General features: G+C 41.3%; 2 protein-coding genes across 3 annotated transcripts in view; one reads left to right on the top strand and one right to left on the bottom strand.

Moving 5' to 3' along the window:
* Nucleotides 1-2825: 2825 nt before the first annotated feature.
* Nucleotides 2826-10056, bottom strand: Mansc4 (MANSC domain containing 4). Its single transcript, XM_004874680.4, is given in 3 exon segments — nt 2826-4326; nt 6103-6237; nt 9608-10056. Coding segments are annotated over 3 exon segments (1017 nt in total). The 5' UTR covers nt 9837-10056; the 3' UTR covers nt 2826-3673.
* A 13764-nt stretch (nt 10057-23820) lies between these two features.
* Klhl42 (kelch like family member 42) overlaps nt 23821-26304 on the top strand; it is a 68095-nt gene continuing 65611 nt past the window's right edge. Inside the window, exon 1 of one of the 2 annotated variants that reach the window (XM_004874679.4) lies at nt 23821-25058. In XM_004874679.4, coding sequence (XP_004874736.1) covers nt 24223-25058 — 836 coding nt within the window. In that variant the 5' untranslated portion in view covers nt 23821-24222. The remainder of the gene's footprint in view (nt 25059-26304) is intronic. The other variant, XM_087200259.1, reaches the window with a different exon arrangement.

The raw sequence follows: 26304 nt of genomic DNA on the forward strand, positions 1-26304 counted from the left end.
TTGCACCATCTCTGCTACTGTCTCTGTGGCTATCTCTCACCTTGTCTCTGTGGTTAGGTAACACTGGAAACCCTGAAGTGAAGTTGTTCTGTTGTTCTATGGTTCAGTCTTAAACAATTAACCTTTTCCCAAAATGGATCCTGATTAAACTCTCTGAAATATGGTGGGTGCTGCACTGTATTTTTTCTCCAATTCTAGCCTGCTGTGGAGAAGGAGTCACTTTTGGAGTAAAACACTATGCTGGTTTTGCATTTTACAATAGCTGTGGGCTTGTCTTGGGGCTAATGCTGCCAGTCTGGTTTGGTCTTCTCCCTGGTGCTGCCAGCCTTACCTTCTTTCCCTGGGCATTGGTCTCATCTATGATCAGGTCAGTCAGTTGTTCCACTGGCACATCTGCTGCCCCACCCTAAGAGGAAATAAAAGGCAGAGCAGGCTCAGCGTGGGCCAGTGGCCATCACTAGGTGGTATGGGTCACCTCTTTACTCCAAGTTTACTTAGGTTATCTCAAGGGCAAATTTAAGCCTGTAGAAGAATTGGAGTATGTTTATTTCTTTGCAAAGGTAAATATATTTTTCTCAAATTATGGCTATTTCTATGAAACTCTCAACTTCAAGAAATGAGTAAAATTCTGGAAAACCCCAAAGAGAATAACAGTGTTCCTTAGTAACTAGTTAATTGGAAGACCTCTAAGCAAGTCAATACTTACTGGAAAAACAGATTTAAAGCAAGATATACAAGTATATAAGAATTTATAAGATGCGCTTATAAGGCCTCCCCACAGAGTCAGGTAAGGAAAAGTGCAAAAGGGCTGTCTTCACACTGGAGATCCAAAGAATCCAATTGGATGCCTGGAGCTCACACTAGTGTCCCATGCAAGTCTGTATCAGGAGGTCAAGACCCATCCAGCATGAGTCTTCTATCCTTAGTAAATTCCCTCAGCTACACCCAGAACTATGCTGATATAATTTAGTTAGGTGTTTCTTACTCAAGTTGACACAGTTAACCATCACACATACTTACAAGTAATTTATTTATTTATTTATTTATTATTTATTTTTTGGTACCAGGGGTCAAATTCAGGACCTTACGTTTGCGAGGCAGGCGGTGCACCACTGAGCTAAATCCCTAGCCCCACAAGTAAATAATTTTTAAAAATAATGAATGTACAAATAACTTGCAAAGACAGTTTCTGGAATTATTTAAATATAATTTTAGGGAGTCAGGGATTTAGCTCCATATTAGTGCACTTGCCTAGCATGTACAAGGCCCTAGATTTAATTCCCAGCATTGCCAAAAACAAACAAAACCCCCCAAAACCAGTGAAAAGGATGCAGCTCAGTAGTAGAGTGCTTACCCAGCACACTCAAGGCCCTGGGTTCAATCCCCAATAAAGACATTATTCATTTAATGACACCTGTTTAATGACTGTTCAGACTTACAACCCACCACTCAGACTTTTGGCCTGCATTTGGACTTAAAACATAGGAATGTGAGTGGTGGTGTGGCCTTATGGTGTCTTTTTCTACTTCTATATTCAATTCTTTGCATGAAATCTCCATAGGTTTTCCAGTGAGTATACTGTCCACAGTATACTGTATACAGTATGTTCTCAGAAGCAAATGCAGCTATGTTAGAACTAGAGGCTATGGATCCAAATGTTGAACAGTTCACAAAAGTGGAACAGCAAATAAGTGAACTTTTACAATGGTATCGTGAAGTTTATGAAGCAAAAAAGCAACAAAACACTTTTGAAAACTATATTCCAGACCTCTACTACTAGTTTTTCCATTTCTACTTCATCTTCTCCCTTACCCAGGCCTTCTACATCTCCTTATCATAATTCTGATGATAACACTGATGAGGACTGTGAAGGATTCAATGACTAAAATGTTAGCTTGAATATCTTTTTTTGGTACAGTTTTGTACATCTTGTTTATGGAGCCTCGGTCTTTTCTTGGTACAGTACATCTTGTTTATACAGTACTGTAATTTTTGCTGACTATTGTACAATACAGTAGTGTAGTTTTATACTCTGTTATACATTATAATACTGCATTAAGAGTTATGCAAATAAAGCCAAGTCATCAAGTTGGAGTTTCCTTTGACCATTTCCATATTCTGAATATTGTAACATATCTACAATTCCTTATTCAGCAACCCATTCATTTAACAACCTTGCCTCAGGAATGGAACTCTGTCATTAAGCAAGGAATGTCTGTTTTATAAAAAATAAGTTAATGATGATGACTTTATGATAATTTAAATCTTGATATCCTCTACACATCAGTAGAAGAGATTTTTCCCCTAAACCATTAGGAAAGAAATTAATAAAATTTGTGATACCTAATATTATGTACAGTTAGCAGGTTAAGGTAAATTGATAAAATTTTTGAATCAGATTTTTATTTGTAGTTGATATACCCCTGCTAATGATTTTGTTATATATATATATATATATATATATATTATATATATATATATATATATATATATATATATTTTTTTTTTTTTTAAATAGCCAACCTCTTTTCTACCCAATAGCAATACCTGGGGAAACATCTTTTAAGCCACTGGACAGTTTGTTTCATCTGAGGAAGCCATACTATTTTCCCAAGTGTATTCTTTATGCTTACTGTCTGTTTTTCAGAAATGAGGGCAAGGGCCTAAAATCTGAGATCATTACAGCCTTGAAATGTGATATTCTATATTTAAGAGGCTGAAGCATAAGATTTAGAGGATAAGTCTGGCATAAGACTGGGACAGAACTGAAATGCCTAGAGATAGTATTTACATCTGAGAAAACACAGTGTACAAGTGAAGGAAGCAAACAAAATCTCTCAAGTTTTATTCAACAGAAGTCTCAAAAATTACATACATAATTGATTGAAATGCCTCTCTGCCACAGAAAATAAGAGGAATGGGATTGGGAAAGTTTAATCAATTGAACATGAAAAGCAGAAAGCATTTGCTTATGGATTTAGTAATTGTAATAGTACTTTTTTGCTCCAACCACTAAATGATTTTATTACCCTATGTGACAGTAGTTTGACCTTGACTGAGAAACATACCTGATGATGGTATGATATTGTCTTCCTGGCATCTTTTTTCATGTTTATTGGAAAAACAGAGGCTCTTAATCTATCAGTGATTTTGAACATGGGCTTTTGAAAGATTGTCTACATCAAGGTCCTGGCTTTACTACTGCCTGTGTGATTTCACCCAACATGCTTACACTCTCTTCACCCCAGTTTTATTATCTGTAAAAGGCAGGAGTAAGAATATAATAGTTTGATATTATGCAATAGTAGTAGTACACCTAACCCACAGAGCTACAAGGACTCAGTTAATACAGCTGAATTGTGATTTACATGGTGCTAAATAACTGCTACAGGCTCTGACTTTTGGAAGCTGGGCAAAGGAAACACTAATCAAAAACAATAGAGGGCTGAGGATTTAGCTCAGTGGTTCTGGCCCCTGCCTTGTAAGCACAAGGTCCTGAGTTCAATCCCCGGTACCAACCCCCCCCCCAAACAATAGAAATAACTAAGAAAGCAGTTATGTTAATCAAGCATTGGCCTCTGTAAGAGTGGTAGGAGCGGGTATCCTGTGTAACTGAAACTGCCCTTGTCTTACAGAAAACTGGAAATGAAACCCTCGAAAACTTGTAATCTTACTACAACTTTAAAGAGCTCTCCTTCAGCATATTACATATTTTATTCTGCCTGGGTCCTGGTTTTCTCTATCCTAATTTATACTGGCCCTGTTGCTTTGGACAGCAAAGAACACAACAGCAAAGAAATATGACAGAGGTACACAAGGCCACAGATGCCAGCAAGGTCTTGGAAGTCACAGCTGCCTCATCATCATTTTCAGATGTGTGGTTTCTGCTGTTGTTCCCCTTGGTTTTGTTCAGTAATTGTTTGCTACTGTTAAATTGGAGTGGAACCCACATGTGAGGAACTTTTGTGTCTATGGGCACAAAGAAAGGAGAAATAGTCTTGTTATATGGACTGTTGATGAAGTTAGCACTTGGTGACACCATATTTGCCTTGGTGATAATGGAGTCATTCAGGGAAATGAATCTTGCCCCCAAATCTGTGTTTAATTCCTTGAGATAACTGGTATTGTTTGTGTTTACAACTGAATCTTCAGGTGTAGTTGATAACAGAGCCTCTGTTGAGGGCAGCACGTGGTTTATTTTGGTAGCTTGTTGTATATCATATACATTCATAGCTTTTAGAATCTTTAGTTTGTCCCACTTATCAGAATGGGTATTTAGCTATGTAGGAGGTGATTGCCCCAAAACCAGCAAATCTGGATCTATACCTGAAAGACAAATAAGATAGCATTCATTTTATTTTTAATTTCAAAAGGAAAACCTGAGGCACAGTTTGGAGAAATATTGAGTTTTGCCACTATGAGTTATTGAACTAAATTCAAGTTCTACCACTGCAAACTTCTGAAAGTCTTAGAAACGTACTGGAAACTAAAGAAAGGAAGAAGAAAGAGAATGAAAGAAAAAGAAAGAAAAAAGAAAGAAAGAAGAAGAAAGAAAGAGGAAAGAGAAAGAAAGAGAGAAAGAAAGAAAGAGAAAGAAAGAAAAGAAAGAAAGAGAAAGATTGGCTACATCTGAATTTATCTTAGCCTCCTAGGATGCTTTCTGCTGTAAACAAATGTGACTCCTTCCAAGGAGAAGACTGTGAGTATACCAGGGCTTCTGCACAATCGTCTTGAATGTCAGAGTGAAAGCTGTACGAGCAGTCACCATGTGAGATACAATACAACTTTAAAACAAAGTTGAGTAAGTGAGCCTGAAAAGGGAAACTATTTCTGTCTTTAGCAAAGCCTTAAAACTCATCCTTTTCCAATCCCTGTGGGTCCTGCTTTGTTTTAGTATTTTTATCACTTTTTCATCTCATTTTGTTTTGAGACAAAGTCTCACTGATTGGCCTCCAACTCAAAATCCGTCTGGCTCAGCTCTCAAGTTTGGTATTTTCTATCTTCTTGTATGCTAAGCATTTTCCTCAGACTTCAGACAAGCCACAGAACTAGTTTGTCCTGAGGGAAGAAAAGCTCTGAATAGCTTTCCAGTGACCCCTGCTAGCAAAATGTCAGTCAGTCTTTCTCTCTCTGGGAAAGCATGCCAACATCCATTTCCTTCCTATCTTTGTTTGCCTCTGTAATCTTGTACTTGCTTTTGCACTGAGACATTATCACACATTTTTGTATTTATATGTTTTACACTAATTATAAGACTTGTCACATCAATGAGATTATAAGGAACATAAGGGCAGAGATGTGGCTGCAATCTTCCACAGTGTTGAGTCCAGCCTGGAACATTCAGTATTCAGTGAATATAAATCAGTAAAGAAATTTATCTCCTTTATATTTGATGGCAAGTCTTTCTTTTTTTGAAGTACCAGGGATCAAACTCAAGACCTCATCCTTGCCAGGCAGGCTCGATGGACAAGTCTATTTTTTATTGTCACAAATGTGCATTCTGAGATTATGTACATGAGCAAAAACCACTTAAACATGTTTTTTTTTCTAGAATAAAATACACTGGTTATCTTGGGACCAGTAAGATGCTGATATATATCTATATAGCTATACATCTATACATCTATACATCTATATATCTATATATCTATATCTATATCTATATCTATCTATCTCCAGAGTAAGTTTGCTGGTCTTTAATTTCCATCTTTGAAGAACCTGTGTATGCCAAGTGCACAGATCTCAAAATTACCACTTAACATTTTTTTAAATTTTGTGGTGATAACCTGGGCCACTGAAGTAGAAATGCCTATGTTGGCTTTTGCTGAGTGCTCATGAAATACGTAGAATTCAGTGCTTAAACTCTTATTCAGTTGCATCTAATTCCTGTCATCTGGAATGAACTCATCACTGCTGAATGTGCCACACTAAAGGGAATTTCCTTTCACTTTTCTGCCCTGGATGACCAAACCATTTCCCGACAGAGGTCACTGAAGGAGCTCTGAGGGACACACAGAACTATTGCCAGACAGTTTCTAGGCTATATTCCTCTACTAGAGTACTGTCAAAACTCCTTGGAAGCCCTGGAATACATCATCTTACCGTCTGTTATGTTGTATAAAATGGCACTGGTTCCAGGCTCCAGTATGCAGCTCTCTAGTGTTGGGCAGTGGATGTGGAGGCAGTTGACATTGTTGTGAATAGGGTCATGAAAAAAGACAGCCAAGTTACAAGACACTGGAAAGGAAAGAGGCAAAGAACACTTGCAGGTGATCTTGAGTTCCACCAGTCTGACAAGCACTGAGCAACCTACATTTCTTTTTTGTGTATGTGTGGTACCTGGGATCGAACTCAGGACCTTGTGCTTGCGAGGCAGGTGGTAATGCCACTGAGCTAAACCCCCAGCCCAACCAACATTTCTTTCAGGAACACTGGATTTACACTATCTTGCAAGAATATATGTAGACATTTTATAAAGCATTATAATAACAATATTTTTAAAATCACATTTATTTATTTAATAGCGCCAAAAGTTTATTTGAAAAGTGCAGGGTAAATGAGTATGGGAGAAACCAGCTCTGCAGGGCAAACGAGTCAAAGAGAAAAGAGGGTAAAAGCAAAAGTGAAAGTACACACAAAGTTTTAGGAATACATTGCAGGCTACCCCCGTGCAAACTCTTGCACAATAGCCAAACATCACCTTTTTAAATAAAAAGCCTCTGCTGGGAGCTGTCCCATGCCATAATCCCAGCACTCAAGAGGCTGATCCAGGAGGATCGTAAATTTGAGGCCAGCCTAAGGAATTTAATAAGACCCTATCTCAAAGTTTTAAAAGGCCTGGGGATGTAGCTCAGTGTTCTCTGGGTTTAATTCCCAGTATTGGAAAGGAGAGAAAAAAGGAAAGGAAAAGAAAGCAGTTACTGATTTTCTCTGAATAATCTTTCATACATCCATTTCCACAAAGCATACATGGAATCATTTTCTACTCCCAGTATTTTACATTCATGAAAAAATTAATTGACTAAAGAAACCTATTGAGATTTATACCTCAGATTTCTTGTGCAATGCCCTCTCATAATGCTGGGGTTCTGGAGGCCATCCGCAGATGAAATAGGAAAATAGGGAGCAGATGTTGTAATGAAATAAAAAGGAATAATGGGAAGGGCAAAAAGTGTGGTGACAGTATTACCAGGAGAAGCCTAGTGCTGCCACACAACATATACTGGCCCTGTGTGCAAAACCACATCTCATAGAAAGCCAGCCCAGGGTCACTGAAGGAGGTGGACAGTGACAGGTAAAGGATGTTGCTTTGGAATTCTAGTATGGGGAGTGCACAGTACTGGCTCATGCTGTCTCCCCTTTTCTAGGCAGATTTGCTCCTTAAAGCATATTGTTATTTCTGGAGTATCTGAGGTCAAATTTGTTGTTGGAAATGTTGAAACTATCTTCTCTAAAAAGCAACACAACCATACTCCTTGCTGCTTGCAGTTAGAACCATGCAATGTATCCATAGGCCAAAGGTATCAGGTCATTTACTGAAGTAGGATTAGAGAGGGATCGAGTGATTAGCAGACCTACAAGCATGGGCCAGTGGCTGTGGAACTGGGACTGCATAACCTGTCCTGTGCTGGCATCAAGGTGACTGTGGGGAGCTGCATGGCTGCCATTCATTCTGGGGCAACCCCAGATTTCTGCATTCTTAATTTTTCCAGAAGGAGTGCCTGGCATGGTGGCATATGTCTGTAATCCCAGCCCTTTCGAGGCTGAGGCAGGAGGATCACTGTGAGTTCAAGACCAGCCTGAATAACATAGTGAGACCCTGTCTCCAAAAAAATTAATTTTTCCAGAAGGAGAAAGAATAGGACAAAAGTTGATTAATGGTACGGTGCTGTCAAGTGTAGTGGCCCTCACCTGTAATACCAGTTACTTGAGGTAGGACAATTGCAAATTTGAGGCTGGCCTGGCTGGGCAACTTAACAAAACAAAACATAACAAAACTGGCTGGGATGTAGCTCAGAGGTTCAATCTTAAATACACAACACAACAACAAAAACATCGCTAATATATTATAGGTTACAAATATAGTTTCTGAGGACTATGCTATAAAATTTTAAGGTAAAAAATTAAAATAAATTTAAGATATTTGAATTTATGTTAAGAAAGTAGTTGATACTGTAAAGAACAATTTGTTTTATTTTGAGACAGGGTCTCACCATGTAGTCCAGACTGGTCTTGAACTCATGGTCTTCCTGTTTGGTCTCCTTAGTGCCAGGATTACAGGAACCCACCACCACACAGGCATATAGAGAACAATTTTAAAAGATGTTTTAAACTCCTGTGTACCTATCAGAGTTCCAACTCTGAGCAACATTGTGCATTTTAAAATTTGGGCAGCCAGCCGGAGATTTAGCTTAGTGGTTCTGTTGCCTGCCTCACAAGTGCAAGGTCCCGAGTTCAATCCCTGGTACCAAAAAATTAATTAATTAATTAATTAATTAATTAATTGAAAAAATAAAATTCGGGCAGCCAGATAAAAACTAGGATATCCCTCTTGCTCTTTCCTATTGTGAAGGAAGAAAGCCACAAGTGAGCCATACAGACTCAGAGATCACAAACTTTTAAAGATGTTTATAGCAGCCCTGAAAAGCCAGAGACCTTGGCCTCTCTGGTGTGGAGAGTCAGGGAAAGTCAGAAAAAGTACTGCCCTTTCCACACTTGCCTTGGTGAAGGCTTGCTGAAATTAGAGACATCTGGAAAGTGGAAATCTGGATCCACTATCTTTTCAAAAAGATTCTCTGTCGTTAAATTGTCTTTGTCTTTGTGCCTAACTCTTGAGCACTTGGGCTGTGACAGCTCCTCACAGTGTGGTCCCTTGACAATTTGGTTCTCTCTCCAAGTAGCTCAAAGTTTCATCTCAGAAATTACAGACGTGTAATTGGGTAAGAGGCATTGGAGATTAACAAGTTGGCATCAAATCATAATAAAAAGGTGAGAACCAAGCAAGAGAATTACTTTAAAGTGCTATGTTGTTTTTGTCTTTCCAAGTTGTTTAAAATATCATGGGAAAAATGAAAAAATGTCTTTAAGCAATTATAACTTGAAATTCTGCAGCAATGAAAAGCTTTCCTAGTTGAAGGCCTTGATTATATTATATGGATGGTGTTTACACCTAGATTCCTAATTACAGAAAATAATCTATTAGCAAAGCTCAAAAAATGTGAATAATAAAAATTTGTTACTTTACATGTAACTCTCTATATCTTTCAAAATATGATTCACATTCTAACTTCCTGTTCAATACTTCCTACACTTTTGAAATCATACACATAGCATTTTGGGCTACAAAAATACTATGAGTTACCTCTGGAGAAAATGTTTTCATTTACCACTGTTTGGGAGAAAAGAAGATTCTGTTTCCTGAAGGTTCTGTAGCATCCCGAAAATTACCAGACTTGTAAATAGAGCCTGCTCTGGTCCACCCTGCGGCTGCCTCAGTGGTCCTCTCTTCCTCCCTCATCCCCAGGCCTCTCACTGGCATCTGCCCAGGGCTCCTCACTGGGTCTTTGCTATCCCCTGACTTTTGCTCCATGGTGTCATTAGTTCTTACCGTCCTTCCTGAGGCAGCAGCTCCTACTACACTTCTGGCCAGTGCTCTCAGAATAGTATTTCAAGAACTGGGCTCCCAACTTCTGAGACTCCTCCAGTTCAACAAGGAGACCTGGGAAACGTCGGATCCAGCAGTCTCTGTAAAATATGGTGGGTGAGCAGAGAGAGTCAGATGTCCAGCCCATGCTGAGAAGCAGGATCACATCTGCTGCAACAGCTGCCACCTGCATTGCACTGGTGTGAAGGCAAACTGGGAGACAGAAGCTGAAGCTGACCACCAGAGTTCAGGGTTTAGGGCAGTCTGGAGATCCAAGGGCTGTTGCTAAGGAAAAGCTTCCTTGGGGCTTTTCTAGAGAGTCCCTGGTAGAAAATTGAGGCCAGTCTTTGGCTGCATGCTGATTTCTCTTTTGTTTCTTTCTGACAGAGTCACCAGTGAGCCCTGGACTTGCCACAATTCTTTCTAGCTTGCCAGGGTATTTCACTATGGCCCTTGGGCCTCTTGAAGAGTAGATTCTGTCCTCTGTTTTTCTTCTTGCTCCAAAGGTGTAGAGTTGCAGACACCTTTCACTAAGGGAACATAAGGACAAGCTGAAATCTGAGTCAAGAGTCCTGAGCAGAACAGTAATTCAGTCCCTCGACAGTAGATAAAAGAAGAATCCATTTCAGTGGGAACAAGACTTTGCTTTGTGAGGACTTCTCTGTGGTTTTCAGGGAACTTGTGACTGCAGATTTTTTTTTTTCAGTCAGTTCTTTAATTCTTTGAACTTAAGTCCTGATGTTCAGGTTCACTAGAACATTGGTCCATGCACTGGTTTAAATTCTTTAAATTTGTCTTTAAAAAATCTTTGAAAGCCAATAAAAATGAAAATAAATTTAAAAATTTGAATTTAATTAGGTAATAACTGCAAACCATTAGATATTGATTCTGATCACTTTTTGAGGTCCAGTATTTTTGTAAAGTTCAGTCACAACTTTCTGTTTAAAAGTAGATTAAAGATTTGGAAAAAAATGTGTACAATGTAAATGGAATACAGTACTCACTAAAGTGTATATTACTTAGCCAAGAATAAGTATAGTTTACAGTGAACACTGTGAAGAGGTTTAAGAAAGGGATTGCCTGTTTTCTGATGTTCACATCTCCAAATTATCCAGAAGTCATATTTATGAAAGTGCATACAGAAAGTCACAATGTCTGTGAAACATGAGGAGTTGCTGTGGAAAGTGTCCTAGGGAAATGGTGAAATGGTTTTACATTTCTAAATAGTAATTATAATAGTAACTTCAGCCAGGGATTTAGCTCAGTGGTTCTGCAGCCTGTCTTGCAAGTGCAAGGACCCCAGTTCGATCCCCGGTACCCCGAAAAATAAAATAAAATAAAATAATAGTAAGTTCAGCTGCAGTGCAAAATATTTGAAAGGGCAGTGAAAATAGTCCCTTGATTTTATGGCCATTGTGAGTCCCTTATTTCATGATATCCAAGATAACAAATTAGTTTATGTATTTATTTATTTTATTATTATTTTTTTGTTCTTGTTTTGTTTTTTGAGACAGAGTTTCAGCACATAGTTCAGGCTGTCCTTGAACTTACTATGTAGCTCAGGCTGGCTCAAACATGGGGAAATCCTCCTGCCCCAGCTTCTTGAGTGCTGGGATTATAGGCATGCATCACCATGTCCAGCTAACAAATTAGTTTAAAGAATAAAATTGTTTGCTGTTTTGTATCTCTTTTTATATGAAGCATGACAGTGAACTTTGGGCATAAAGTCCTGCACTGGTTCTTTAAAAACAAAAATGAAAATTTTCTGAACCTTTGACCTGTGTTTATCTCATACCTTTTTGCATAAAGATTCATTTATGTATTTGGCCCCAAATGTTAATATTCTGTGCATTTTCATCTCCAGCAGTTTCCTAATTATAAGCATCCTACTTGTTACATATATATCATTTTTGTTTTGTTTTTTTTGGTACCGGGGATTGAACTCGGGTCCTTGTGCTTGCGCAGCAGGCGGCGAGACCACTGAGCTAAATCCCCAGCCCTACATATATATCATTTAATTTTTAGAAACATATAATAATATTTAAGACTGAATAAAATATATTTTATAAAATATAAAAATACATAAGACTAACTTTAAAAACCACTTACTTTCTTCCAAGCAAAAACTATTTCATGCACTAACACCTAACCTTGCACAAGCCACATAATGTACACTAAAATGTCAATAATCTTATTCTAATAACTTCTTATATACAAAGAAAGTTTTAGTTGCTTATCTGCAGTCAGATATTCCATCTGTGCGGAGGAGAGAGAGTTTACTTCCTGTTTTTTGTGAGATTCCATGGCTATTTCCATTAGGAAATGCCTTCAGGACATCAACAGGAAAGTCCCCTTCTAACCTAGTAACCTGCAAGTCTTTCAGTCACAGTAAATGTAGTTTCTTTTGTGTGATACTTCATTCATTGAAATTCTCGTGTTCCCTGTGGGGATCAGAGAACCAATCCACAATTGTTTAGCCCCCTGTGCTGGAAAATGATAGTCAAATGAAGATCAAAATTTCATATTAAAGAATCTACAACTTCAAATGTAAAAGAAGTTTTAACTTTCTAAAAACACAAGCTGGGTATGGTGGTGCAATCTGTAATCTCAGCACAATGGGAGACTGAGGTAGGAGGACTGCAAGTTCCAGATTAGCCTAGACAATTTAGTGACATAGTGAGAGGCCTCCATTTCAAAATAAAAACTAAACTAAGGGCTGGGAATGTAGCTCAATGAGAAGGCCCTGGGTTCAATCCCCAGTACTGAGAACAAAAATAAGAAAACATTTGTTGGTGCTAATCATGTAAACATCAAGTGTAGAAATAAGTAGCTTCTTGGGTCCACATATTTTCCAAAGGAAGGGTAGAAATTGAGGTGCAGAGGCTGAGGGAGGGATCTACAACTAAATACATGGGCAGAACTTGTCCAGGTGAGATTGGTACTAGATGGAGTGTCCTGGATGATTCTTTCCAGGTTTCTGGTGTCCTGAACAAAGAACTGGGGAGGTGGGGCCAGCAAGTCCTGGCTGCTAGACAGGACAGGATACACTGAGGCTTGGGGTGTTAGCTCTGCAGTCACTGGAAATGCACGCTGTTCTCCCTCTCCTGACCCACTATCTTTGACGCTGGAGTGCTTCCCCAGAAGTCTACCCCATCCCCTGCCCATGGCAAATACAGTGGTGGACTCAGCAAAGGAGCTGCTATTTTTAGATACTTTTAAACATCTGAGAGCTGAGGCAAAATCGAGACTTAAAATGACTCAAGGACTTCTGGGAAGATGGTGGAGTGGTGAATAGCAGAGAAACAGCCTCTCCAAGATTTAGCATCCAGACACTGGAATATAACAATGTGAGGAAGAGAAGAAGGAAGGAATTGGTTTCCTGGGACTCATCAAGGATCTGAAGCAAGAGTTGAAGCTCATGGGGAGAGTGAGGAGAGAGACTTCAAAGAAGGAGAAGGAGGTAGCAAGCAGCACTTTCTCCTTGAACCCTGACTCATTGCATGGGAAGGGTCTGCTTGAATCTGCAGACATGTAGTGACTCCTGGCAACTCTAGAAGGCTCCATGGAGAAATGCACTAGTGGAATAGAGCAGTGGACACAGCAGACTCTGTGGCTGGTGAGTTATTCAGGGTCAGATGTACCCCAGGAGAAGGCAATTGGCTGGTAGCCATCTTGGAGAAGGGCCAATTGAGCTTGCAACTCAGAGCAGCTTCAGGCTGGCTCCATCAGGGTGAGGTGGAACCGAGTTCAAGTCAGCAGAAGGTCAAGGAGCCAAGTTCAAGCCAGCAGGAGACACATGGAGTGTTGCATGCTGAACAAAAAGGGTTCCAGCCTCATAGCCAGAAGCCAGCCAGAGCTTCAGAACAAAAGGTATACGCTTGGTGGGATTATGCACTACGCCACCATAAATCTATAGCTGGCTTGTTGGGATTAATCCACACAAATCTAGGCTATGTGTGCTCAATTTGTCAACCAGCAGCAGCAAAGACATTCCTTGAAGTGGACACCTTTTTTCCTTTTCTTGTTTTTGTTTTGTTTTGTTTTTTCTTGATTGTTTTGTTTTTTCTGTTGTTTATGTTCTGTTCTGTTCCTATTTTTCTTTCATCCTTCTCTCTTTCCCTATTGTCTTCTTCAGTTCCCCAAAGTTGGTGTAATCTTTCTTTGCCCTCCAGCCTTGCTTCTAATCTCTTCCTCTTCTATTTCCCTATTTCCCCCACTAATCCCATTTAAATTTTCTTCACAAGGGTAAAATCACCATTCTGTGGGCATATTTACTGTATACACCTTTCTGGTTAGTTTTAGATTTTGTTATATAATGACAAATATAGTTCATACAATTTAGGGCTGTGGATTTAACTCAGTGGAACCATGTTTGCCTCACAAGCACAAGGTCCTGAATTTGATCCCTGGCATTAAAAAAAAAGTTCATACAGTTTAATGAGGCAAGACAATAGTTCCCACAATTTGTCATTTTCTAGGCTATGTTTGATGTGATTGTTATTTTTGATTGTACTACTTTCCCCAAGGTGACATAATTGTTATAATCAGTTGCTTTTCTTGGTATTCCAAGATGGAGATTGCCTAAGGGTCATAGGCCAGGACCAAAGAACCAGGGGTGAGGCCAAATAGGCAGCAACTTCTCATCCCCAATAAATTGAAGAAGTAGGATCTTGCAAAAGACTCAAAACTCAAAAGCCAGCTACACCTACAAGACATCTCTGGGAAGTAGTCATTTCCTAAGGGTTCTATGTACTAGCAATAAAGCTACTTTCCATATACAATTTACAAGCATTAAACAAGGAATTAAAAAAAAAAAGGAAAATGAGAAGACACTAAAACAAGACGCAACCCCAAACTTCCAGCTCATGAAAGGCAAACCCAGGGAGTAATGAGGTGGAACAATTTGAAAGACTGGACTCTGAAGTGGTAACAGTAGAAGTAACAAAGCAGATGAATGAGGCTTTAGAAAAATAATCAAACCAGAAATAGTTTCTCAGATAACTACAAAGATGATAACCATAATGAAAGACATAATACATGACTCTAGAGCAGATACAGATTTAAAAAATAGAAGACCTTAGGAAAATAATGGAAACTATATAGGAAAGAAATGGAATCCATGAAACAGATTCAAACAGATATTCAAGAGGTTAAAAATATCATTGAAAATATAATGCAGCAGAATGAGCCAACGTAAGGACAGTATCAGATATAGAAGATAGGATTGCCCTTAGTGATCATGAAAAGAAAAATCTCTTGAAAATAACAAAGACTATCAAGGAAAAATCAATCCAACACCAGCTAGGTGATGCAAAGAATAACATAAGATTGATTGGAGGGGCAGGGATTTATTAGCTCAGTGGTTTTGCTGCCTGCTGTGCAAGCACAAGGATCTGAGTTCGATCCCCAGTACCAAAAAAAAAAAAAAGATTTATTGGAGTCAATGAAAAAGGAGTTAGCACAAATGACATAAAAATCCTGTTTACAGAAGTAATGGTGGAAAACTTCCCAAGCAGGGAAAAAGAATTTGACATACACATAAGTGAGGCATATGGAATTCCAACCAACCATGATAAAAAATTATACCAAGGCATATAATAATCAAGAGTCCAGAAATTCAACACAAGAACAGAAGGTCAAAAGCTATTAGAGAAAAGAAACAGCTCACATAAAATGAAAGCCCATCAGAATCACAGCAGAGTTCTGAACAAAAACCCTCAAGTCAAGGAGAACTTGGAGTGAAGTATTTCAAGCCCTAAAAGAAAACAACCTCCATCCCAGATTGATGTACCTCACAAAACTAACTTTAAAAATTGATGGAGAAATAAGATACTTCCATGACAAAGAAAATCTGAAGAAACCCATGACCACAGGTCTCAAGTTGTGCGGAACACAGCAAATCAGTCCGTTGCAGACAGGCAGGTCTGTGGACACCCTACCGAGGTCCTGAGTCACGTGGAACATGCCGAATCAGCCTGCTGCAGACAGGCAGGTCTGCACATGCCCTACTGAGGTCTCGAGTTGTGTGGAACATGCCGAATCAGCCCGCTCCCTGGCAACAGTCCACTGGACAGCCCCCCCACTCCTCTGTACAGCCACCTGGTACCACACTACAAAGACGCAGAGGACACCAGACCACCAGACCATGGTACTGAGTCCTGCTGCTCCTGGCCCAAAGTTAGGGGCTTCTGAGCTGCTGTCCCACTGCTCCTGGCCCAGACAAAGGGGCTTCCCAACCACCATCCCTCCCCCTGCTCCTAGCCCAGAGGAAAGGGCTTTTGGGCCTCCTTCTGTCCCTCCACTCCTGGCCCAGAGGAAGGGGCTCCTGGGTCACAATCCCTCCCACCACTTCCGGCCCAGAGGTAGGGGCTTCTGAGCTGCCATCCCACTGCTCCTGGTCCAGAGGAAGGGGCTTCCTGGCCACCATCCCTTCAGCTGCTCCAAGCCCACAGGAAAGGGCTTTAGGCCCACCATCCCTACCACTGCTCCCGGCCCATGTCCCACCTCTCCCAGCTCAGAGGAGGTAATCCGTGCAGGCGCTAACAGCACCCCGCCCCAGTCGAAATGAGAAAACACGTAAATAAGTCTCAAAATCAGACTTCCAGATCACCTACAGCAATCCCAAAGGGAAATGAGATGGAACACTCTGATACTCAACCACCTGGACCCACTGAACTGGCAACAAAAGGGGATCTGGAAAAAATGAAATCAGAAATAATTTCTCAGATAACAGGAGAAATTGTGCCCCTAGTGCAAGACATGATTAATAAGTCTAGCGAGGAGCTCAGGAACATGATGGAATACCAACATAGGAAACAAATGGAATCCATAAAACAGATGCAAATAGATTTCCAGGACATGAAAAACTCCACTGAAAGTCTACACAGCAGAATGAGCCAATGTGAGGACAGAATTTCAGATATAGAAGATAAGATTGCAATTAATGACCAGGAAAAGAAAAATTGCTTAAAAATTAGAAGGGAACATGAGAAATCAATCCAGCAGCTGCTAGATGATGCAAAGAAGAATAACATAAGACTGATTGGAGTCAATGAAGAAACAGGAGAGAGTGCAGATGACATAAAAAAATCTCTTCACAGAAATAATGGCAGAAAACTTCCCAAGCAGGGGGAAAGAGCTTGACATACAGATAAGTGAGGCATGTAGGATTCCAAATATAGGACTCCTTGATCAAAAAAAATCTACACATAGGCATATAATTGTTAAAATTCCAGAAACTCAACAGAAGAACAAAGTTCTCCAAGCAGTTAGAGAAAAGAAACAAATCACATACAAAGGAAAGCCCATCCGAATCACAGCAGACTTCTCAACACAAACCATCAAGGCAACAAGAGCTTGGAGTGACATATTCCAAGCCCTAAAAGTAAACAGCCTCCAACCCAGATTGATGTACCCTGCAAAACTATCTTTCAAAATGGATGGAGAAATAAGATACTTTCATGACAAAGAGCACCTTAGGAACTTTGTGAATACCATACCAGCACTCCAAAGAATTTTACACAATATCCTAGGGACAGACATTGAGGATCACAACCCCAGGAAGCAAAGCAGAATGAACCCATCTGGCATGGCAAGAAATTAAATGTAAAGGGGGAGAATCCAACAAAAAGAAAAAGTCATGGCAATGACAAGTCAATACGTTTCAGTAATAACCACCAATGTTAATGGTCTCAATTCACCAATCAAAAGAATTAGCCTGGCAGAATGGGTCAAGAAGCAAAATCCAACAATATGCTGCATACAAGAAACACACTTCATTCAAAAGGAAACTCATAGATTGAAAATTAAAGGGTGGAAAACAATACTCCATGTGACAGGAACCCCCAAAAAAGCAGAAGTAGCTATCCTCTGTGCAGATCAAGTAGATTTCAAACCAACACTGATTAAGAGAGACGAAGAAGGACACTACATCCTTGTAAAGGGAAGAATCCACGAGGAAGAGATGACAATCATAAATATCTATGCACCAAACACTAGTGCACCCAACTATATAAAACCAATACTAACAGACATGAAAAGTCATATATGCACTAATACAATTGTAGTGGGTGATCTCAACACCCCACTGTCACAAATAGATAGATCAACTAGACTAAAAATAAGTAATGAAATACTAGAACTCAATCGAACTCTTGAACAAATGAACTTAACAGATGTTTACAGAGTCTTCCACCCCACAAAATCAGAATACACATTCTTCTCAGCTGCACATGGGTCATTCTCCAAAATAGACCACATACTCACACATAGAACATGTTTAAGTAAGTGCAAAGGAATTGAAGTTATCCCCTGTATATTATCAGACCATAGTGCAATGAAATTGGAGATCCATAGCAAAAGAAACTCAAAAAATGTCATAAACACGTGGAAATTGAACAACACACTTCTGAATAACCAATGGGTCACAGAGGAAATTAAAGAAGAAATCAGACAGTTCCTTCAATTAAATGACAATGACAATACAACATATCAGAATCTATGGGACACAATGAAAGCAGTCTTACGAGGGAAATTCATAGCAGTGAATATGCATTTTAGGAAAACATAATGAGCCCAATTAAACAAGCTGATGCTGCACCTCAAGCTTCTAGAAAAAGAAGAACAGGACAACCTCAGACCTCATACAAGGGAGCAAGGGAGGAAATTATAAAGATCAGAGGAGAAATCAATGCAATGGAGACTAAGAGAATGATACAAAAAAATCAATGAAGCCAAGAGTTGGTTCTTCGAAAGAAACAAAATTGATAAACCCTTAGGCAACCTTGTCAGAAAAAGGAAAAAAAAGGCCCAAATCCATGCAATTAGGAATGAAATGGGTGAAATTACAACAGACCCAGCAGAAATCCAGAGGATCATCAATACCTACTTCCAGAACCTATATGCCAATAAGATGGACAACACAGAAGAAATGGACAGATTCCTAGATACATATGAATTACCAAAGTTGAACGAAGAAGACCTACAAACTCTGAACAACCCAATATCAACCAATGAAATTGAAAATGTAATTAAAAACTTATCAACTAAGAAAAGCCCGGGCCCTGATGGCTTCACTGCTGAATTCTACAAGACATTTAGAGAGGAACTGCTGCCACTATTGTTTAAACTCTTCAATGAAATTGAAAGGGAAGCAATATTCCCAAATTCATTCTTGAAAGCAAGCATCACCTTGATCCCCAAAGCAGAGAAAGACCCAACCGAAAGGCCAATCTCACTAATGAACATAGATGCAAAAATCCTTAATAATGGACTGGCAAACAGAATGCAGAAGATCATCAAGAAGATCATACACCCTGATCAAGTGGGATTCTTCCCAGGGATGCAGGGATGGCTCAACATATGCAAATTAATCAATCTAATACACTATATCAATAGAGCCAAGGACAAAAACCATATGAGTATCTACATAGTCACAGAAAAAGCATTTGACAAAATCCAACATGCATTTATGATAAAAACCCTACAAAAAATTGGAATAGATGGTCTCTACCTCAAACTGATAGAAGCCATCTATGAAAAACCAACAGCCAATATCATACTAAATGGTCAAAAACTGAAATCCTCACACTAAAATCAGGAACAAGACAAGGATGTCCACTATCACCACTCTTGTTCAATATAGTTCTGGAAACATTAGCCACGGCAACTAGACAAGAGAAAGAAATAAAAGGAATAAAGATAGGTAATGAAGTCAAATTGTCATTATTTACAGATGACATGATACCCTATATAGAAGACCCCAAGAACTCCACCAAAAGTCTTCTAGACTTAATAACCAAATTCAGTCAAGTAGGTGGTTACAAGGTCAACACACATAAGTCAATAGCTTTCCTCTACACGAATGACAGACTCACTGAGAGAGAAATAGGGCAAATAATTCCTTTCACAGTAGCACCCAAAAATCTGAAATACCTCGGAATCAACCTAACGAAAGAAATCAAAGACCTCTTCTCTGAAAACTATGGCACTCTGAAAAGAGAGATTGAAGATGATATCAGAAAATGGACAGACATTCCCTGCTCCTGGGTAGGAAGGATTCATATAGTGAAAATGGCCATATTTCCAAAACTGCTATATAGATTAATGCAATTCCAATTGAGATCCCAGCAGCATACTTCATGGACCTTGAAAAAACAATCCAAAAATTCATTTGGAGCAAGAAGAGACCCAGAGTAGCAAAAGCAATTCTAGGTAACAGGGGGTATCATAATCCCCAACCTGCAACTCTACTACAAAGCTACTGTGATAAAAACAGCATGGTACTGGCAAAGAAACAGACTTGAGGACCAGTGGAACAGATTAGAAGATGCAGAAACAACACCAGACACACTCAGCCATCTCATCTTTGATAAAGCAGCCAAACACCCTCACTGGAGGAAAGATAGCCTCTTTAATAAATGGTGCTGGAAAAATTGGGCTTCAACTTGCCAAGGATTAAAACTAGACCTATATCTCTCACCATGCACTAAACTAAAATCAAAATGAATTAAAGATCTAAATATTAAAATAGAAACTCTGAACTAGTTGGAACAGAGGTTAGGTAGAACCCTTGAAGACATCGGTGTAGGAAAAGATTTTATGAACAAAACCTCCGTGAACTAGCACAAACAATCAACAAGTGGGATCTCTTCTTATTAAAAGGCTTCTGCACAGCAAGAGAAGCCACCAGCAGTGTGAAGAGACAACTCACAATGTGGGAAAAAATCTTCACCTGCTCTTCCTCAGACAAAGGTCTACTATCTCGAATCTATAAAGAATTTAAAAAGATCAGACCTCCCAAATTTAAAGACCTAATCCGAAAATGGGCATCTGAAATGAACAGACATTTCTCAGACAAAGAAATAGAAATAGCAAATAAATACATGAAGAAATGTTCAACATCACCGGTCATTTGAGAGATGCAAATGAAAACAATGCTGAGATTCCACTTCACTCCAGAAAGAGTGGCTGCTATCATGAAATCAGCCAACAACAAATGCTGGTGGGGCTGTGGGGGAAAGAGGAACCCTGCTCCACTGCTGGTGGGAGTGTAGCCTGGTGCAACCACTGTGGAAATCAGTATGGAGATACCTCAAAGAACTAGGACTGGAAGTCCCATTTGACCCCGCTATTCCACTGCTGGGGATCTTCCCCAAAGAATTAAAAGAATCATACCACAGTGATATATGTGCGTCCATGTTCATAGCAGCACAGTTTGTAATAGCTAAAACTTGGAAACAGCCCAAATTCCCATCAACTGGAGACTGGATAAAGAAAATGTGTTGTTTTTTTTATAAAATGGAGTACTACTCTGCCATAAAAAATGAGAATTTAGAGAAATTTAGAGCTAAGTGGATGCATATTGAGGCAATACTCTTAAGTGAAATAAACAGGACACACATGAACAAATTCCGAATAGTTTCTCTGGTGTGAGAAACTGAAAGTGTAAATAAGGACTAAATGTATAATAGGTAATGTGAAATAGGAAGAAAAGGGGTAAACGGGAAGGAAGTGGGAGGGCTAGAGGAAAGGATAGAAGGGAATGGGCTTAATATGAGAAAATGGAAAAATAGGAACAAAATCTTTGTAAATAGGGAGGAATAGAGGGGTTGAAGGGAGGGCTGGGCAAGGGTGAAAAATAACCAAGAGAGACTATGTAATGGTGCAAATTTCCAAAGATGAATGTCACTATATTGTATACCTAAAATGTACCAATGATTAGAATTAATAATCGATAAGGCAAAATAGGAAGAAAAGGTCCAAAGGTTTAGGGGTAGTGGGAGGGGCACTCCAAAGGAAAGAAGGGAAAGGAAAAATGATGAGAAATGGAAAAAGTGGAAATAAAGTCTTTGTAAATAGGGAAGATTGGAGGGTGTGAAGGGAGGGCTAGGAATGGGGAAAAAATAAGAACCAAGATGCATTATCCAAAGGTGTAAGACTGTCGGCCTTATCAAACACTCCGAGGAGCTCACTTCAGTGAAGTACACCCAGGGATCCCAGCGGTGCCTCCAAAATGTAAGACCATGGGCCTTACCAAACGCTCCGAGGAGAAGCTGACTGTAGCGAAGAACACCCGGGAGGGAGCACACCGGACAATTTGGAAAGTAAAACAGACCTTTATTAGTCTGGCCAGACGGCACTCCCAAAGCAAAGTAGCTTAGAGAGGCAACTGGCTCAGAATCCGGGGCTGTTTTAATAGGGGGTTGAGGGGGAGATTAACATGTAGATGTATGAGAAAAGAAACAAGGGTTAGTGGTCGACTGTCACGTACTGATGGTCGGCAGACACACACACAAACTAATGGTCACGACTGTCACGTACTGATGGTCGAGAGACACATTGATGGATTGTCCTACAGTTAGTGGGTCCGGGAACGTCTGTTCTCCGGGCAAACAAGGAGTTGAGTAACTTACCTTTAAAACTCTATGTCTGTTACAAATTTTATCTAGCTTCCCAGAACTAACAAGCTTCTTAATCATTACTTCACATTTAATTGCAGTCGAGGCTACAAGAATTCTAAGATTACAAGGTTTTGCAGTCCCACAAAGGTACAATTCCCAATGAGAAATGTAATTGTGTTGTATACCTACAATGTACCAATAAAAGAATTTAATAGAAAAAAAAAGAGAGATAAAGACTTCTCTGGAGTCACCTTGCAAAACTAGAACTGAGATAATGATAAACCAGGCCCCTTCCTTTGTTAATGGGCCAGGCTGATCTTCAAAGCTGTGCCCCTTTCAGCTCAATTTGAAGCGCTCTCTCTCTCTCTCTCCCTCTCTCTCTGTGTGGTACAGATGATTGAACCCAACCCAGGGCCTTTCCACTGAACTACAACCCCAATCCCAGTCACTGTTTTTTTTAAGACAAGTTTTTGCTAAATTGCCTAGATGGGACTTGAACTTGCCTCAGCCCCACAGAATGCTGGGATTACAGGCCTGTTTCACCATAACCCTGCTGCTACTTTTAAACTCTGCCTAATAAATCAGCCTATGCTTTATCACTGATGTGTCCTGAAATGTTTTTCTGCAACTATGTCATGAACCTGCCTGGAACCAGGTATGGTGGCACACACCAATAATTCCAGAGCTCTGGGAGTTCTGGCAGGAAGACCAAGCCTAGACTGGGCAATTTAGCCACTGAGGAAGACCCTGTCTCAAAATAAAAAAATAAAAAAATAACTAGGGATGCAGGTCAGTGTGAAGGTCCTGGGTTCAGTCTCCAGTCCCACATGTACACACACACACACACACACACACACACACACACACACACACACAGATGACATAGCTTAATTGGTTTGATTTTCTATTCTAGAATGAGGCAACAGTTTATTCCATAAAATAGAGCAAGTGTTCCCATAATCAGGGATGGAAGGTGATTTTAGAGACAGGAGGGCTGCAACAAAGCAGAAAGGAGATAGATGTGGTACCCCACACCTGTAATCTCAACACTCAGGAGGCTGAGCAGGAGGATTGAGTTTTCAAGGCCAGACTGAACTCCACAGTAAGACTCTGTCTCAAAAACCCAAAACAAACAAAACAAGAAGAAACTGAACAGTTCAGGAAATTTGGCTGTTATTCTAATCCTGATTTTTAGGTCAGATAAGCACTTCAGTTTCAGCTTGGTGACATGGAGCTTTACCTCGAGTGACTCCACTGTGACTTTTTGCCTAGTATGTTGGGGCCTAGGGCATGAATCCAAATAATGGCCTCCTGTGATTTATATTTAATAACACTCAGAGGTAATAAAAAATATTCTTCACCCCCTTCCAGGGTAAATTCACATTTTACGAGAAACACAAGGTCCTTCCCACTTTTATTTGCTGCAGAAAAGTCTTCTAATTCTGGCTTTCAGGGAGGCAAAGATGGGAAGAAATCAGTGGGTCCTTGGACTCTTTAGACGCCGGGCGTGGATCAGAGCCAGGGGCTGGAGGAAGGTGCCACCCCTGGGACTGTAAGCAAAAGGGCCAGACCTCTCCCCAGAGATGGCATTACTGGACGGCTGAAACAGGGAACGATGTCTACTAGAAAACGTGGTTTCAAATCTGAAAACCCATGCTCTAACTTTATCGAGTTGAGTAGATCCCCTGATTTCCTTTTAAAGCACAGAGAAGTCAGGGACTCTGCGCCTCGTCCCGCCCGCCTGGAGCGCTAGGCGCCTGCGCGCTGAGCTCGCAGACCCTGCAGTCTGCGGTTCCTTTGCCTCCTTGGACCAGAGTTTCCCTACAACTGTTTCCTCCTATGCTGGTTTCTTTTTCTTTTTAGTACTGGGGATCGAACTCGGGTCCTTGTTCTTGCGCAGCAGGTGGCTAAACCACTGAGCTAAATCCCCGGCCCCCTATGCTGGTTTCTTTATCCTTTACTTTTGTGAAGCCACATGGAAGGAAAAAGCACGTTAACTCGTCTCCCTCGCCACAGCGCGTCTGCAGGCCGGAGCGGAAGTGAGGCGGCGTCGCGGCCGGAAGTGCGGCTGCGCCCGGTCCGGCGGAGGGAGCCGGAAGAGTCGCTTCACGGCGCCTTGGTCTACCGCTTAGGGCTAGCGGGGATTTCCGCTCCCCGCCCCCTCGCGTTTGCTCGGTCATGGAGGCAGAGGAGGTGGTACAGATCCGCCTGGAGGGACGCTGCTACCCGGTGAGCAAGAGGAAGCTGCTGGAGCAGAGCGACTACTTCCGCGCGCTGTACCGCTCCGGCATGCGCGAGGCGCGGGGCGCGGAGGCCGGCGGCCCCGAGGTGCAGCAGCTACGCGGCCTGAGCGCGCCCGGCTTGCGCCTGGTGCTGGACTTCATCGACGCTGGCGGTGCGCGTGAGGACGGGCTGCTGGGTGCGGTGCCGGGCGAGGAGGATGCGGACGAGGCGGGCGTGTTGTCTGGGCTGGTGGAGGCCGCCTCCTTCCTGCAAGTCACGGCGCTGCTGCGGCTGCTGCTGTACCAGGTGCGGCTCGGCAACTGCCTGGAGCTGCACCGCCTGGCGCAGGTGCACGGGCTGCCCGACCTGCAGGAGGCCTGTCTGCGCTTCATGGGCGCCCACTTCCACCAGGTGCTGCACCAGCCCCACTTCCCCCTCCTGGCGTCGGGGGACCCCGGCCTGCAGCAGAGGCTGAGGGAGGCCCGCATGACGGGTACACCGGTCCTAGTGGCCCTGGGGGATTTCCTGGGGGGGCCGCTGGCGCCGCATCCCTACCAAGGGGAGCCCCCGTCCATGCTCAGATACAACGAGACGACGGAGCGCTGGTTCCCCCTGGCCAGCAACCTTCCCCCCGACCTGGTGAACGTCAGGGGCTACGGGGCCGCCGTCCTGGACAATTACCTCTTCATCGTGGGCGGATACAGGATCAGCAGCCAGGAGATCGCTGCTGCGCACTCCTACAACCCCAGCACCAATGAGTGGCTGCAGGTGGCCTCCATGAACCAGAAGAGGTAAGGGATCGAGCAGAGTCTACATCCCATTCATTCACTGGTTCCTGCATTCGTTCCTGCAGCCACGGAAGGGTGTGCTGGGTGGGGTGACATTTGCGGGAGAGCTGCTGGCCTCCAGCCAGCAAAGCTAGTGAACGAGGAGAACTGTGAGCCTGCAAGGAAGAGGCCAAGCTTGGTCACTTAGCTGAGTGGTTTCTTTCAGGTATTATGCCTTCATGTAAAACTGCCATCCTTATCTAGAAAACTGCTCCTTATTTTTTAGGGTTTTTTTTTTTTGGGTACCGGGGATCGAACTTGGAACCTTGTGCTTGCGAGGCAGGCGCCAGAACCACTGAGTTAAATCCCTGGCCCATCTGCTCCTTATTTTTTTATTTTCCTTTTTTGTTTGGTTCCCCCCCCCCCCCCCCCACTGTGTTTTAGGATCTGATCCTGATCATAATGACACACTGGACACTGACGTTTGAGGGCTTTTTGTTTTCAGTACCTTTGAGGTCCTATCCCTGTGGCACTAATGCATGATCAGCAGATAAACATGAGAAAGTTATTGATAGGCTATATAGGATTGGCTGCTGCTTTTCTTTTTGTGATGCCAAGGATTGAACTCAGGCCTTTGTAGTGACTTACATCCCCAGCATTTATTTATTTATTTTTTATTTTGAATCATTCTCACTAAGTTCTCAGGCTGGCCTTAAACTTGGGACCTTCTTGCCTCAGACTCCCACCAAACAGCTGGGATTAGAGGCATGTGCCACCATACCTGGCTCTTTTTTCCCCTCTCTTTTACTTTTTCCTTTCCAAAGATTTGTCATCATTGGTCCAAAACTTGAATGTGGTTAATTGCAGCCATTGCTTGGTATCACGTATCTGTGGGGAATTGGTTTGAGGAGCCTCTCAAATATCAAAATCCTTGGATAGGAAGTTCCTTTTATAAAATGTAGTATTTGCATATAATCTGTCCATCTCCTTTTTACTTTCATCTCTAGATAATGTGATACATAATGCCATGTAAATGCCATATAAATAGTTGTTACACTGTACTGTTCAGGGAATAAGGACAAGAAAATGTCTACAAGTTTAGTACAAAAGAATTTTTTCCCCTGTTATCTTCAATCCCTGGTTAGTTGAGTCCATCGATGCAGAGCCTTCACCTATGGAGGGCTGAGTGTATTTCTGCCTGCACCATCTCCCTGCTCGTCCTGCAGCCTCCCATTTCCCCAACATGAGTGACGTGAATAAAGGAAAAAGA

Source organism: Heterocephalus glaber, unplaced genomic scaffold, assembly GCF_053883595.1.
Source record: "Heterocephalus glaber isolate CG9 unplaced genomic scaffold, H.glaber_assembly_v1.0 deba00001733, whole genome shotgun sequence".
Lineage (NCBI taxonomy): Eukaryota > Metazoa > Chordata > Mammalia > Rodentia > Bathyergidae > Heterocephalus > Heterocephalus glaber.